Source organism: Hyla sarda, chromosome 13 (genome assembly GCF_029499605.1).
Source record: "Hyla sarda isolate aHylSar1 chromosome 13, aHylSar1.hap1, whole genome shotgun sequence".
NCBI lineage: Eukaryota > Metazoa > Chordata > Amphibia > Anura > Hylidae > Hyla > Hyla sarda.
The window spans coordinates 2,228,123-2,242,953 of NC_079201.1; the positions used below are offsets into that span (position 1 = coordinate 2,228,123).

General features: G+C 43.8%; 1 protein-coding gene across 1 annotated transcript; it reads left to right on the forward strand.

Moving 5' to 3' along the window:
• Positions 1-2,615: 2,615 nt before the first annotated feature.
• Positions 2,616-12,032, forward strand: LOC130297652 (uncharacterized). The gene is made up of 3 exons (XM_056550363.1): positions 2,616-4,152; positions 9,681-9,817; positions 9,859-12,032. Exons 1-3 carry the CDS (start codon positions 2,616-2,618, stop codon positions 11,464-11,466), a joined length of 3,282 nt encoding a protein of 1,093 aa, XP_056406338.1. The 3' UTR covers positions 11,467-12,032.
• The last annotated feature ends 2,799 nt before the right edge of the window (positions 12,033-14,831 follow it).

Genomic DNA, 14,831 nt, shown 5'->3' on the forward strand with positions numbered 1-14,831 from the left:
GCACTATTAATAATAGGGGACACTCTACTAGCACTATTAATAATAGAGGACACTCTACTAGCACTATTAATAATAGGGGACACTCTACTAGGACTATTAATAATAGAGGACACTCTACTAGGACTATTAATAATAGAGGACTCTCTACTAGGACTATTAATAATAGGGACACTCTACTAGCACTAATAATAATAGAGGACACTACTAGCACTATTAATAATAGAGGACACTCTACTAGGACTATTAATAATAGGGGACACTCTACTAGGACTATTAATAATAGAGGACACTCTACTAGGACTATTAATAATAGAGGACACTCTACTAGGACTATTAAAAATAGAGGACACTCTACTAGCACTATTAATAATAGAGGACACTCTACTAGCACTATTAATAATAGAGGACACTCTACTAGCACTATTAATAATGGGGACACTCTACTAGCACTATTAATAATAGAGGACACTCTACTAGCACTATTAATAATAGGGGACACTCTACTAGCACTATTAATAATGGGGACACTCTACTAGCACTATTAATAATAGAGGACACTCTACTAGCACTATTAATAATAGGGGACACTCTACTAGCACTATTAATAATAGAGGACACTCTACTAGCACTATTAATAATAGAAGACACTCTACTAGCACTATTAATAATAGGGACACTCTACTAGCACTATTAATAATAGAGGACACTCTACTAGCACTATTAATAATAGAGGACACTCTACTAGGACTTTTAATAATGGGGACACTCTACTAGCACTATTAATAATAGGGGACATTCTACTAGGACTATTAATAATAGAGGACACTCTACTAGAACTATTAATAATAGGGAGCACTCTACTAGAACTATTAATAATAGGGGACACTCTACTAGGACTATTAATAATAGAGGACACTCTACTAGCACTATTAATAATAGAGGACACTCTACTAGAACTATTAATAATAGGGGACACTCTACTAGAACTATTAATAATAGGGGACACTCTACTAGGACTATTAATAATAGAGGACACTCTACTAGCACTATTTATAATAGAGGACACTCTACTAGGACTATTAATAATAGAGGACACTCTACTAGCACTATTAATAATAGAGGACATTCTACTAGCACTATTAATAATAGAGGACACTCTACTAGCACTATTAATAATAGGGGACATTCTACTAGGACTATTAATAATAGGGGACACTCTACTAGCACTATTAATAATAGGGACACTCTACTAGCACTATTAATAGTAGAGGACACTCTACTATCACTATTAATAATAGAGGACACTCTACTAGGACTATTAATAATGGGGACACTCTACTAGCACTATTAATAATAGGGGACATTCTACTAGGACTATTAATAATAGAGGACACTCTACTAGCACTATTAATAATAGAGGACACTCTACTAGCACTATTAATAATAGAGGACACTCTACTAGCACTATTAATAATAGAGGACACTCTACTAGCACTATTAATAATAGGGGACACTCTACTAGGACTATTAATAATAGAGGACACTCTACTAGCACTATTTATAATAGAGGACACTCTACTAGGACTATTAATAATAGAGGACACTCTACTAGCACTATTAATAATAGAGGACACTCTACTAGCACTATTAATAATAGAGGACACTCTACTAGCACTATTAATAATAGGGGACATTCTACTAGGACTATTAATAATAGGGGACACTCTACTAGCACTATTAATAATAGGGACACTCTACTAGCACTATTAATAGTAGAGGACACTCTACTATCACTATTAATAATAGAGGACACTCTACTAGGACTATTAATAATGGGGACACTCTACTAGCACTATTAATAATAGGGGACATTCTACTAGGACTATTAATAATAGGGGACACTCTACTAGGACTATTAATAATAGGGGACACTCTACTAGCACTATTTATAATAGGGACACTCTACTAGCACTATTAATAATAGAGGACACTCTACTAGCACTATTAATAATAGAGGACACTCTACTAGCACTATTAATAATAGAGGACACTCTACTAGCACTATTAATAATAGGGGACATTCTACTAGCACTATTAATAATAGGGGACACTCTACTAGCACTATTAATAATAGAGGACACTCTACTAGCACTATTAATAATAGGGGACACTCTACTAGCACTATACTTTATAGCAGGCCAAAGAATTGGATGTATTTTGGCAGACAAGAATGTTGCTCGTGACTGACCCGTTTGGGGAAGTACACAGGGACCACTGCCAAGGACAGACATGCCTAGGCATAGGATGTGTACTGATAATATTTCTTGTACTTTAGTACAGTATTACATTGAACCATAACTATTTTGTAAATGAGGAACAGGAATCAGGAATATATTGTGCAGTGTGTGTCTTGTGATAGGAGCCATGAGGAGAGGACATCTAGGTGTAACCCTAAGGGCAGGAATCTAAGGTCACCATGATGGGGATGACTAGACACATAATTCTCTGGGCTGACAAAAGTCATACGGAGGAACCCCGGGGAAGCACTCAGCATGAGGGAGGGGCAGGTGACGTTTACTTTCTCTTTTGTTTCTTCACGGAAACTATTATTAACTATGGCAGATCTACGAGCTGAACTACAATGTTCCATATGTTTGGGAATATTCAAGGATCCTGTAACCCTGAGGTGTGGACACAACTTCTGCCGGGAATGTATTAGTCAGGCATTGGACACTCAGACAACCAGAGTCTTCACCTGTCCACAGTGCCGAAAAAGATTCCCATCCCGACCGGTCCTGAACAAGAACACCAATCTGAGCAACATTGCTGAGCAATTCCACTCTGCTGGGCCGGAGGACGGTGACACCGGGGTCCTCTGTAACTTCTGTGACCTTTCCTTTCCTGCCATTAAAACCTGTCTACAATGTGAGACCTCCATGTGTGAGAGACATCTGAGGAATCATGACAGGTCAGTGCAACATACGTTACTAGACCCCATCACCTCCCTGGAGAACAGAAAATGCCCCATCCATAAGAGGCTCCTGGGGTATTACTGCACAACAGATGATATCTGTCTCTGTTTGTCCTGCTCCTTGGGCAAAGAACATCGGGAACACCAAGTAGAACCACTAAATGAGGCCTCCGAGAAGAAGAAAGAGAGGCTGAGGAAGGTTCTGGAGACAATGAACTCAAAGACAGAGGAGACTGAGAGAAAAGTCCGACGTCTGCAGGAGGACATGAGAAAAGTCCAAGAAAAGGCCGATGTGGTGACCAGGAGAGTTCATGATCGGTTCAGGATGTTCAGGAGACAGCTGCTCATCCTCGAAGAAACTCTCATTGGAGACATCATGTTGAAGAAAGAACAGAGTTTACGATCTTATACCGATCAGATTCAGGAGCTGGAGAAAGAGATGGAGGAGCTGCGGAGGAGTAAATGTCACCACGAGGAGCTATGTCACACGACCGATCCATTTACTGTCCTACAAGAACCGCCATCTTGTGTGAGGGGCTTGTGCGATGCCATGGAGGGACAACTAAGTGGTGAACCATCACACAGTGCCGGTGGTCTGGATGTGCACCTGCTCTCAAAAACATTACAAATAGGACTGTGTGACATAATGTTAGGACTGAACACATGGTTCTATATACAGAAACCTGCAGACTTATTACTGGATGTGAACAGCGCTGACCCTGACCTCCAGGTATCAGACAACCTGAAGACTGTGACCCACGCGGAACCGACCAAGAATCTATACCAACTGAACCAGGTCAGAAGCACCAGACGCTTCTCTTCAGGAAGACATTACTGGGAGGTGGAGGCCGGAGACTCTGGGAACTGGGGCGTCGGGGTGTGTTATCCCAGTCCAGACAGGAGAGAGGACCAGTCAGGCCAGTCATGGTGTCTGCGGAGGTGTGACAATGGGCTGGTGGGGGAGCACAATGGCCGCTCTCTCCAATTACACAAAAGGCCGTCTTGTAATAGTGTGAGGGTCTATCTGGATTACAAAGCCGGACGTTTATCCTTTTATGAACTGAGTGACCCTATTAGACACCTGCACACCTTCTCTGCCACCTTCACCGAGCCCCTTCATGCTGCTTTTATGGTACATAACAATTGGCTGAGAATCAGGAACCGGGACATAGAGCGGCACAGTACCTGATCTCCTGGGGAGTCCTACACACGACATTGTCATAGGCCTGGCCAGAGCCTGGTGTTATGGCATCATATATCTGGTGTTCAGGCTCTGTCTGCTGGTAATATACGGGTACTATACGACACTTTAAAGCATTGTATGGTGGGATGGTTCTGCTGTATAGCGCTTATATGTAGGTACCATATATATCTAGAATAGTAAATTGCTAAATTCTCAGCTGGATGTGCATTTATATGGATGGATCTGGAGAGAAAGCCCATGTCAGCCCCTGATCTACCTTAGCCCCTGACTCACCTCAGCCCCTGACCAACCTCAGCCCCTGACCCACCTCAGCCCCTGACCAACCTCAGACCCTGACCCACCACAACCCCTGACCGACCTCAGCCCCTGACCCACCACAACCCCTGACCAGCCTCAGCCCCTGACTCACCTCAGCCCCTGACCAACCTCAACCCCTGACCCACCGTAGCCCCTGATCAACCTCAGCCCCTGACTCACCTCAGCCCCTGACCAACCTCAGCCCCTGACCCACCGTAGCCCCTGGCCCACCGTAGCCCCTGACCCACCGCAGCCCCTGACCCACCGCAGCCCCTGACCCACCGTAGCCCCTGGCCCACCGCAGCCCCTGGCCCACCGCAGTCACTGACCCACCGTAGCCCCTGACCCACCGCAGCCCCTGACCCACCGCAGCCCCTGACCCACCGTAGCCCCTGGCCCACCGTAGTCACTGACCCACCGTAGCCCCTGACCCACTGCAGCCCCTGACCCACCGCAGCCCCTGACCCACCGTAGCCCCTGACCCACAGCAGCCCCTGACCCACCGTAGCCCCTGGCCCACCATAGCCCCTGGCCCACCGCAGTCACTGATTGCCTGAGTGGTACCAGGAAGCAGAGATCTAAATGGCAGCGTGGGGACCTGGAGGAATATGAGGCCTATAAAAACTTTTTAACCAGTCTTATAATAATAATGATTATTGATTGTATTTATTTGACCATTCGTTAAATTCCTAAAATGATTTTATGTATTTGATAATTTGCACAATTAGGATGAGTTGGTGTAATATACAGAGACATTGGGAGATTTATCAAAACCTGTGTATAGGAAGAGGGGTGCAGTTGCCCCAGATTACTTTCATTTTTCACAGGCCTCTTCAAAAATAAAAGAAGCGATCTGATTGGTTGCTATGGGTAACTGCCCCGCTGTTCCTCTACACAGGATTTGATAAATCTCCCCATTTTCCTTATATTAGGACATGTTCACGTGCGTCAGAAATGTATCCACAAGTAAAGTGGCGACAAAGAAAACGTCCAAATGTTGGTGCAGATTTCCTGTGTTGATAACGTAAACTATGAAAACGTAATGTGTAAAAAAAAATCTACAACGCCTGCACCAGTCATATTATTTTCCAGAGTAGTAGATACCCGGAGGGAACTCCCAGCAGATGTGGTTGGTAAATCCCCAGGAAGTGATTGTAACCTGTATGTATTAGGATACGTTCACGCTGCCGTATTCCGCCAGTAGAATTCCGTACAGTGAACAGAACCATCAGTGTGAATGGGTCTTCCGTGAGACCCGTTCTCATTGCGGAGTTTTAGCAGCGGACAATTCCGCCGTCTGAAATTGTTCCGCGCAAAGAAAGAACATGTTCATTGTTTTGCGGAATTCCACGAGTTCTGCATAACCATCAATGGTGACGCCGACGGAATCTGACCGCAGTGTGAACATACCCTTATAAGATAAAAATAAAGGAAATATAATAATGGTGGACGACAGGGACTGGGGGGTCTTTATGCTGACGATCTTCAAGACGTTTATATTGGTTTAGATGTTAGAATATTGTTTTCTGAATAATCTCATTTATTTGATGACTGTTGTGTTCTCTTAATTTACTGCAGAATGTTATTGTTCTTTATTAAGGGGTATAGCAAAGACAGAAATGATACTGGATATATGTTACGATAAATAATTATCACCATACATGCTACCCTCAGATAGTTACCCAACAAACCCCAATATACCAAGACCAACACTACTAATAAAACAGTATACAAGGGTATAATGTTACCAAATAATACCGCCACACCATTACCATTACTACCACATGATGACATAATAATATAATGTTACCAAATAATACCGCAACACCATTACTATTACCACCACATGATGACATAATAATATAATGTTACCAAATAATACAGCCACACCATTACCATTACTACCACATGATGACATAATAATATAATGTTACCAAATAATATCGCAACACCATTACCATTACCATCACATGATGACATAATAATATAATGTTACCAAATAATACCGCAACACCATTACCATTACTACCACATGATGACATAATAATATAATGTTACCAAATAATACCGCAACACCATTACCATTACCACCACATGATGACATAATAATATAATGTTACCAAATAATACAGCCACACCATTACCATTACTACCACATGATGACATAATAATATAATGTTACCAAATAATATCGCAACACCATTACCATTACCATCACATGATGACATAATAATATAATGTTACCAAATAATACCGCAACACCATTACCATTACTACCACATGATGACATAATAATATAATGTTACCAAATAATACCGCAACACCATTACCATTACTACCACATGATGACATAATAATATAATGTTACCAAATAATATCGCAACACCATTACCATTACCATCACATGATGACATAATAATATAATGTTACCAAATAATACCGCAACACCATTACCATTACTACCACATGATGACATAATAATATAATGTTACCAAATAATACCGCAACACCATTACCATTACCACCACATGATGACATAATAATATAATGTTACCAAATAATACCGCAACACCATTACCATTACAACCACATGATGACATAATAATATAATGTTACCAAATAATACCGCCACACCATGACCACTACCATGACCACTACAAAATGACTTAATATAATGTTACCAAATAATACCACCACACTATGACCACTACCATGACCACCACAAAATTACTTAATAATGTAATGTTACCAAATAATACCACCACACTATGACCACTACAATTACCACCACAAAATGACTTAATAATGTAATGTTACCAAATAATACCACCACACTATGACCACTACAATTACCACCACAAAATGACTTAATAATATAATGTTACCAAATAATACCACCACACTATGACCACTACAATTACCACCACAAAATGACTTAATAATGTAATGTTACTAAATAATACCACCACACTATGACCACTACAATTACCACCACAAAATGACTTAATAATGTAATGTTACTAAATAATACCGCCACACTATGACCACTATCACCACATAAGGACGGACTGGACTGATACCACTATATTGTATAAAAAGTTCTACGTTAAGACAAGTATTCTCCTCATAGAATGGCTGTATAGTGGTAGATACCCGCACTACACAGGCTTTGCCGACCATGTAAGTGATTACAGTGCAGTTGCACCCAGTGACTCACAGGGGTCGTCTTCCCTGGAGTTGTGCCATTTCCTTTTCTTCTTTATCCAGCCCGGGTATCATGAAGATTTCTCCTCTGCAGGACAAATATTTTAGGCTCCCCACTCCAGCGCAATCCTGGCCTCTTTACAAAGTTCCCTTCTATGTTGCCTCACACAGTAATAGTGCCCACTTTGTGCCCCCATATAGTAGCTAGGCCCCTCCTTGTGCCCACTTTGTGCCCCCATATAGTAGCTAGGCCCATCCTTGTGCCCCTTCACTGTGCCCCCATATAGTAGCTAGGCCCCTCCCTGTGCCCCTTCTCTGTGCCCCCATATAGTAGCTAGGCCCCTCCCTGTGCCCCTTCACCGTGCCCCCATATAGTAGCTAGGCCACTCCCTGTGCCCCTTCACTGTGCCCCCATATAGTAGCTAGGCCCCTCCCTGTGCCCCTTCACCGTTCCCCCATATAGTAGCTAGGTCCCTCCCTGTGCCCCTTCACCGTGCCCCCATTTAGTAGCTAGGCCCCTCCCTGTGCCCCTTCACCGTTCCCCCATATAGTAGCTAGGTCCCTCCCTGTGCCCCTTCACCGTGCCCCCATATAGTAGCTAGGCCACTCCCTGTGCCCCTTCACTGTGCCCCCATATAGTAGCTAGGCCCCTCCCTGTGCCCCTTCACCGTTCCCCCATATAGTAGCTAGGTCCCTCCCTGTGCCCCTTCACCGTGCCCCCATTTAGTAGCTAGGCCCCTCCCTGTGCCCCTTCACCATGCCCCCATATAGTAGCTAGGCCCCTCCCTGTGCCCCTTCACTGTGCCCCCATATAGTAGCTAGGCCCCTCCCTGTGCCCCTTCACTGTGCCCCCATATAGTAGCTAGGCCCCTCCCTGTGCCCCTTCACCGTGCCACCATATAGTAGCTAGGCCCCTCCCTGTGCCCCTTCACCGTGCCCCCATATAGTAGCTAGGCCCCTCCCTGTGCCCCTTCACTGTGCCCCCATATAGTAGCTAGGCCCCTCCCTGTGCCCCTTCACTGTGCCCCCATATAGTAGCTAGGCCCCTCCCTGTGCCCCTTCACCGTGCCACCATATAGTAGCTAGGCCCCTCCCTGTGCCCCTTCACCGTGCCCCCATTTAGTAGCTAGGCCCCTCCCTGTGCCCCTTCACCGTGCCCCCATATAGTAGCTAGGCCCCTCCCTGTGCCCCTTCACCGTGCCCCCATATAGTAGCTAGGCCCCTCCCTGTGCCCCTTCACCGTGCCACCATATAGTAGCTAGGCCCCTCCCTGTGCCCCCATATAGATGTTAGGCCCCATCCACTTGTGGCGCTCCCACAGACCCGATCGCACCCTCTGCGATTGGTAAATCTTCTCTTTCATCCCTTATTTAAAGTGTTACTGTCACTTAAAAGAACTCTTGACATTTCTCACAGACATGCCAAAAGTTTTGACATGAGGCGTGGCTTCACAAAGGGGGGGTGGCCTAAATATTCCAAAAAATGTATCATACTGCCTAAAACCAGTGACTATCTCCATCAGAGATTAAATAGAACAGCAACGCAAATGCTCGAGCACCTCTTAATTCAAATGGGATACACAGGACCCTCCTCTTGTGATTTTTTGGGGTCTCATGGGATAAGAAGTGGTGGGTTCTGATAAGACGTGTTCTGGGGACTTGCTGTGGACCTCCAAGTGACTGTCACATAAAGAAGCTTCACATAACAGGCAGGATTTCACAGCGGGCACCGAAGAACGAATGCAGTAAGTTCAAAATATCCCCGAAGCCTCATGGTCTTCATAGACATGGAGTAAGAATGGGCAGTGTGGCGCAGGTTCATGCTCCTCTGCAGTGTTGGTCTCTACTTGGAAGGAGCTGACACATTAACCCCTTACATCCTGCTACTGTATGTATGAACTAACAAATCCTGCTGTCTTCTGCTTTTCACCCACAAGATGGCGCAGTCTGCTGGCACCGGCGTAATTTTCAACACAGCTGACGGTCTGGTGTTCCGTTCTCACAGAGAAAGAGACACGGAAAAAAAAAAAAGGTACATCTGAGCGTTCAGGGCATAACCGCGGGGGAAAAAATGCCGTATTGGTCCAAAGCCATCTAATTCAGCGGAAAGTTACTGCAGAGCGAGAATTGGGACTTTTCCCGGTGAGCGGAGAAATCCCGGCTATCGAAAGTGAATTTGGCAGATAAAGAGACACTTCCTGAATGCAGTTATGGCATCTGCTGACTTCAAGTACGGTCACAACTGCTCCATCTGCCTGGGCATCTATACTGATCCTGTGGCCCTGAGGTGTGGGCACAACTTCTGCCGCGGGTGCATTGATCGAGAGCTGGATACCCAGCAGGAGTCTGGAGTTTACACCTGTCCTGAATGCAGAAAACGATTTCACGAGAGACCAACACTGCAGAGGAGCATGAACCTGCGCCACACCGCCCATTCTTCCTCCATGTCCTATGAAGACCATGAGGCTTCGGGGATATTTTGCACTTACTGCATTCATTCTTCGGTGCCCGCTGTGAAATCCTGCCTGTTATGTGAAGCTTCTCTATGTGACAGTCACTTGAAGGTCCACAGCAAGTCCCCAGAACACGTCTTATCAGAACCCACCACTTCTTTTGGAAAGAGGAAATGTTCCACACACAAGAAGATCCTTGAATATTACTGCTCCAAGGACTCTGTGTGCATCTGCGTATCTTGCATCGCTTTTGGAGAACATAAAGGACACTTTGTGGAACCTATCAATGCCGCTTTTGAGAAAAAGAGAGATCGACTGATACATTTTTTGGAAAAACTGACTTTAAAAAAGAGGAGGACAGAGAAACGAGTCAAGAACTTGCAAAAACGAAGGACAGACGTGCAGGAAAAGGCGGCCTGTGTTACCAGGCAAGTGAATGTCCTGTTTCGGGATATTCGGGAACAGCTGGACCACCTGGAGAAGAGAGTCCTCAGCGAAATCTCCAACTGGGAAGAGCAAGTGTCACACACAGTCTCCAGCCTGATCCACCAGCTGGAGATGAAGAAGGACGAGTTGTCCAGGAAGATGTTTGACGTGGAAGAGCTGTGCCAGATGAGCGATCCGGTGACTGTCTTACAGGGAAGAGGATCCATACGAGATGACTTTTATGACCGTCAGGAGGGAGATGATGAAGACAGAGAGAGAGAAGATAAGAAGGTCCACGAGGCCGGAGAGCTAGACGAAGGTCTTATCTCTGCCGCCCTTCATGCTGGTTTAGCTGATATTATGATGGGAGTCAAGAGGGGGATTTATGTGTCCGAGTCTTTGGATATTTTACTAGATCTGAACACGGCGGGTAACTATGTGATTGTATCGGGGGACCAGAAAACTGTGTCTTGGTCTGATCTAAACCAGTGTCGTCTGGAAACTCCCGAGAGATTTCAGTACTGTCAGGTATTGAGTACCAGGAGCTTCTCATCAGGAAGACATTACTGGGAGGTGGAGACCAGTGACTCTGCAGACTGGATGATAGGGGTCTGCTACCCCAGTATAGACAGGAAGGGCGTCCAGTCCTACATCGGGAACAACAGCAAGTCATGGGGGTTATGTAAGTTTAACAATGAGTATTCGGCCATACATTCCAGTGATGTTAGCCAGATAGGTCATTACGTGTCCTCTCAGAGCTTCAGAATATATCTGGATTATGAAGCCGGACAGTTGTCCTTCTACGAGTTACAAGGATCCATAAGACACCTGCACACCTTCTCTGCCATCTTCACCGAGCCCCTTCATGCTGTGTTTTATGTCTGGGGTGACTGGGTAAGAATTAAGAGCTAGGCTAGAGAAGGTCATGGCTCCTGGTCATCACCAAGTAGTCCTACTGCCCCATATATTAAGTGTGAGTGGTCATAGGTTAACTAAAGCCTTACATAGGGAAGAATAGATTATTCCCATAACATTGTGCCGCAGTAGATAGCCTAACAGCCAGCCAACAAGGCCTTCTATATCGATATAGGAGGGGATGAATCCATTACAGTACCACCAGATCGTATAACATATGTCCAACCAGGCCTTCTATATCGATATAGGAGGGGATGAGTTCATTACAGTACCACCAGATAGTATAACATATGTCCAATCAGGCCTTCTATATCGATATAGGAGGGGATGAATCCATTACAGTACCACCAGATAGTATAACATACTGTATGTCCAACAAGGCCTTCTATATCGATATAGGAGGGGATGAGTCCATTACAGTACCACCAGATAGTATAACATATGTCCAACAAGGCATTCTACATCGATATAGGAGGGGATGAATCCATTACAGTACCACCAGATAGTATAACATACTGTATGTCCAACAAGGCCTTCTATATCGATATAGGAGGGGATGAGTCCATTACAGTACCACCAGATAGTATAACATATGTCCAACAAGGCATTCTACATCGATATAGGAGGGGATGAATCCATTACAGTACCACCGTGTCCAACAAGGCCTTCTATATCGATATAGGAGGGGATGAATCCATTACAGTACCGCCAGATAGTATAACATATGTCCAACAAGGCCTTCTATATCGATATAGGAGGGGATGAATCCATTACAGTACCGCCAGATAGTATAACATATGTCCAACAAGGCCTTCTATATCGATATAGGAGGGGATGAATCCATTACAGTACCACCATGTCCAACAAGGCCTTCTATATAGATATAGGAGGGGATAAATCCATTACAGTACCACCATGTCCAACAAGGCCTTCTATATCGATATAGGAGGGGATGAATTCATTACAGTACCACCATGTCCAACAAGGCCTTCTATATCGATATAGGAGGGGATGAATCCATTACAGTACCGCCAGATAGTATAACATATGTCCAACAAGGCCTTCTATATCGATATAGGAGGGGGTGAATCCATTACAGTACCACCAGATAGTATAACATATGTCCAACAAGGCCTTCTATATCGATATAGCAGGGGATGAATCCATTACAGTACCACCAGATAGTATAGAATATGTCCAACCAGGCCTTCTATATCGATATATAGGAGGGGATGAATCCATTACAGTACCACCAGATAGTATAGAATATGTCCAACCAGGCCTTCTATATCGATATAGGAGGGGATGAATCCATTACAGTACCACCAGATAGTTTAACATATGTCCAACAAGGCCTTCTATATCGATATAGCAGGGGATGAATCCATTACAGTACCACCAGATAGTATAGAATATGTCCAACCAGGCCTTCTATATCGATATATAGGAGGGGATGAATCCATTACAGTACCACCAGATAGTATAGAATATGTCCAACCAGGCCTTCTATATCGATATATAGGAGGGGATGAATCCATTACAGTACCACCAGATAGTATAACATACTGTATGTCCAACCAGAACTTCTATATCGATATAGGAGAGAATGAATCCATTACTGTACCACCAGATAGTATAACATATGTCCAACCAGGCCTTCTATATCGATATAGGAGGGGATGAGTCCATTACAGTACCACCAGATAGTATAGAATATGTCCAACCAGGCCTTCTATATCGATATAGGAGGGGATGAATCCATTACAGTAACACCAGATAGTATAACATATGTCCAACCAGGCCCTCTATATCGATATAGGAGGGGATGAATCCATTACAGTACCACCAGATAGTATAGAATATGTCCAACCAGGCCTTCTATATCGATATAAGTGGGGATGAATCCATTACAGTACCACCAGATAGTATAAAATATGTCCAACAAGGCCTTCTATATCGATATAGGAGGGGGTGAATCCATTACAGTACCACCAGATAGTATAAAATATGTCCAATCAGGCCTTCTATATCGATATAGGAGGGGATGAATCCATTACAGTACCACCAGATAGTATAAAATATGTCCAATCAGGCCTTCTATATCGATATAGGAGGGGATGAATCCATTACAGTACCGCCATGTCCAACAAGGCCTTCTATATCGATATATAGGAGGGGATGAATCCATTACAGTACCACCAGATAGTATAACATACTGTATGTCCAACCAGAACTTCTATATCGATATAGGAGGGGATGAATCCATTACAGTAACACCAGATAGTATAACATATGTCCAACCAGGCCTTCTATATCGATATAGGAGGGGATGAGTTCATTACAGTACCACCAGATAGTATAAAATATGTCCAACAAGGCCTTCTATATCGATATAGGAGGGGATGAATCCATTACAGTACCACCAGATAGTATAAAATATGTCCAATCAGGCCTTCTATATCGATATAGGAGGGGATGAATCCATTACAGTACCACCAGATAGTATAAAATATGTCCAATCAGGCCTTCTATATCGATATAGGAGGGGATGAATCCATTACAGTAACACCAGATAGTATAACATATGTCCAACAAGGCCTTCTAAATCGATATAGGAGGGGATGAATCCATTACAGTACCACCAGATAGTATAAAATATGTCCAATCAGGCCTTCTATATCGATATAGGAGGGGATGAATCCATTACAGTACCACCAGATAGTATAACATACTGTATGTCCAACTAGAACTTCTATATTGATATAGGAGGGGATGAATAACATATGTATAACATATGTCCAACCAGGCCTTGGGCACATATTATACTATCTGGTGACAATTAATTGATCCCATAACGTGATGCCACCACCAGATAGCATAACGTCCCCAATAAGGCATCCTATATAGTAAAGGCTAAATTGATTTCATCCCTTGGTGCCACCAGGTAGCATACCATGTCCCCAATAAAGCCTTCTTTATGGATAGTGGAGACAATGGATTGATCCCACAATGTTCTGCCATAACATGGATAAATCGATCCTATCACTTGGTTCCACCACCAGATAGCATAAAATGCCCCCAATAAATCCATGGGCACATTATACTATCTGGTGACAATGAATTGATCCCATAATGTGATGCCACCACCAGATAGCATACCATGTCCACAATAAGGCATCCTATATAGTAAAGGATGAATTGATTCCATCCCTTGATCCACCACCAGATACCATACCATGTGCCAATTCTTTATTGATACAGCAGAGGACAGATTGGTTCCACTGAATGTTGTATGTGTATTGAGGAGCCATATGTATGGAGGTGGACTCCATACTCTCCCCCTTCAGTCCACCATGATAACT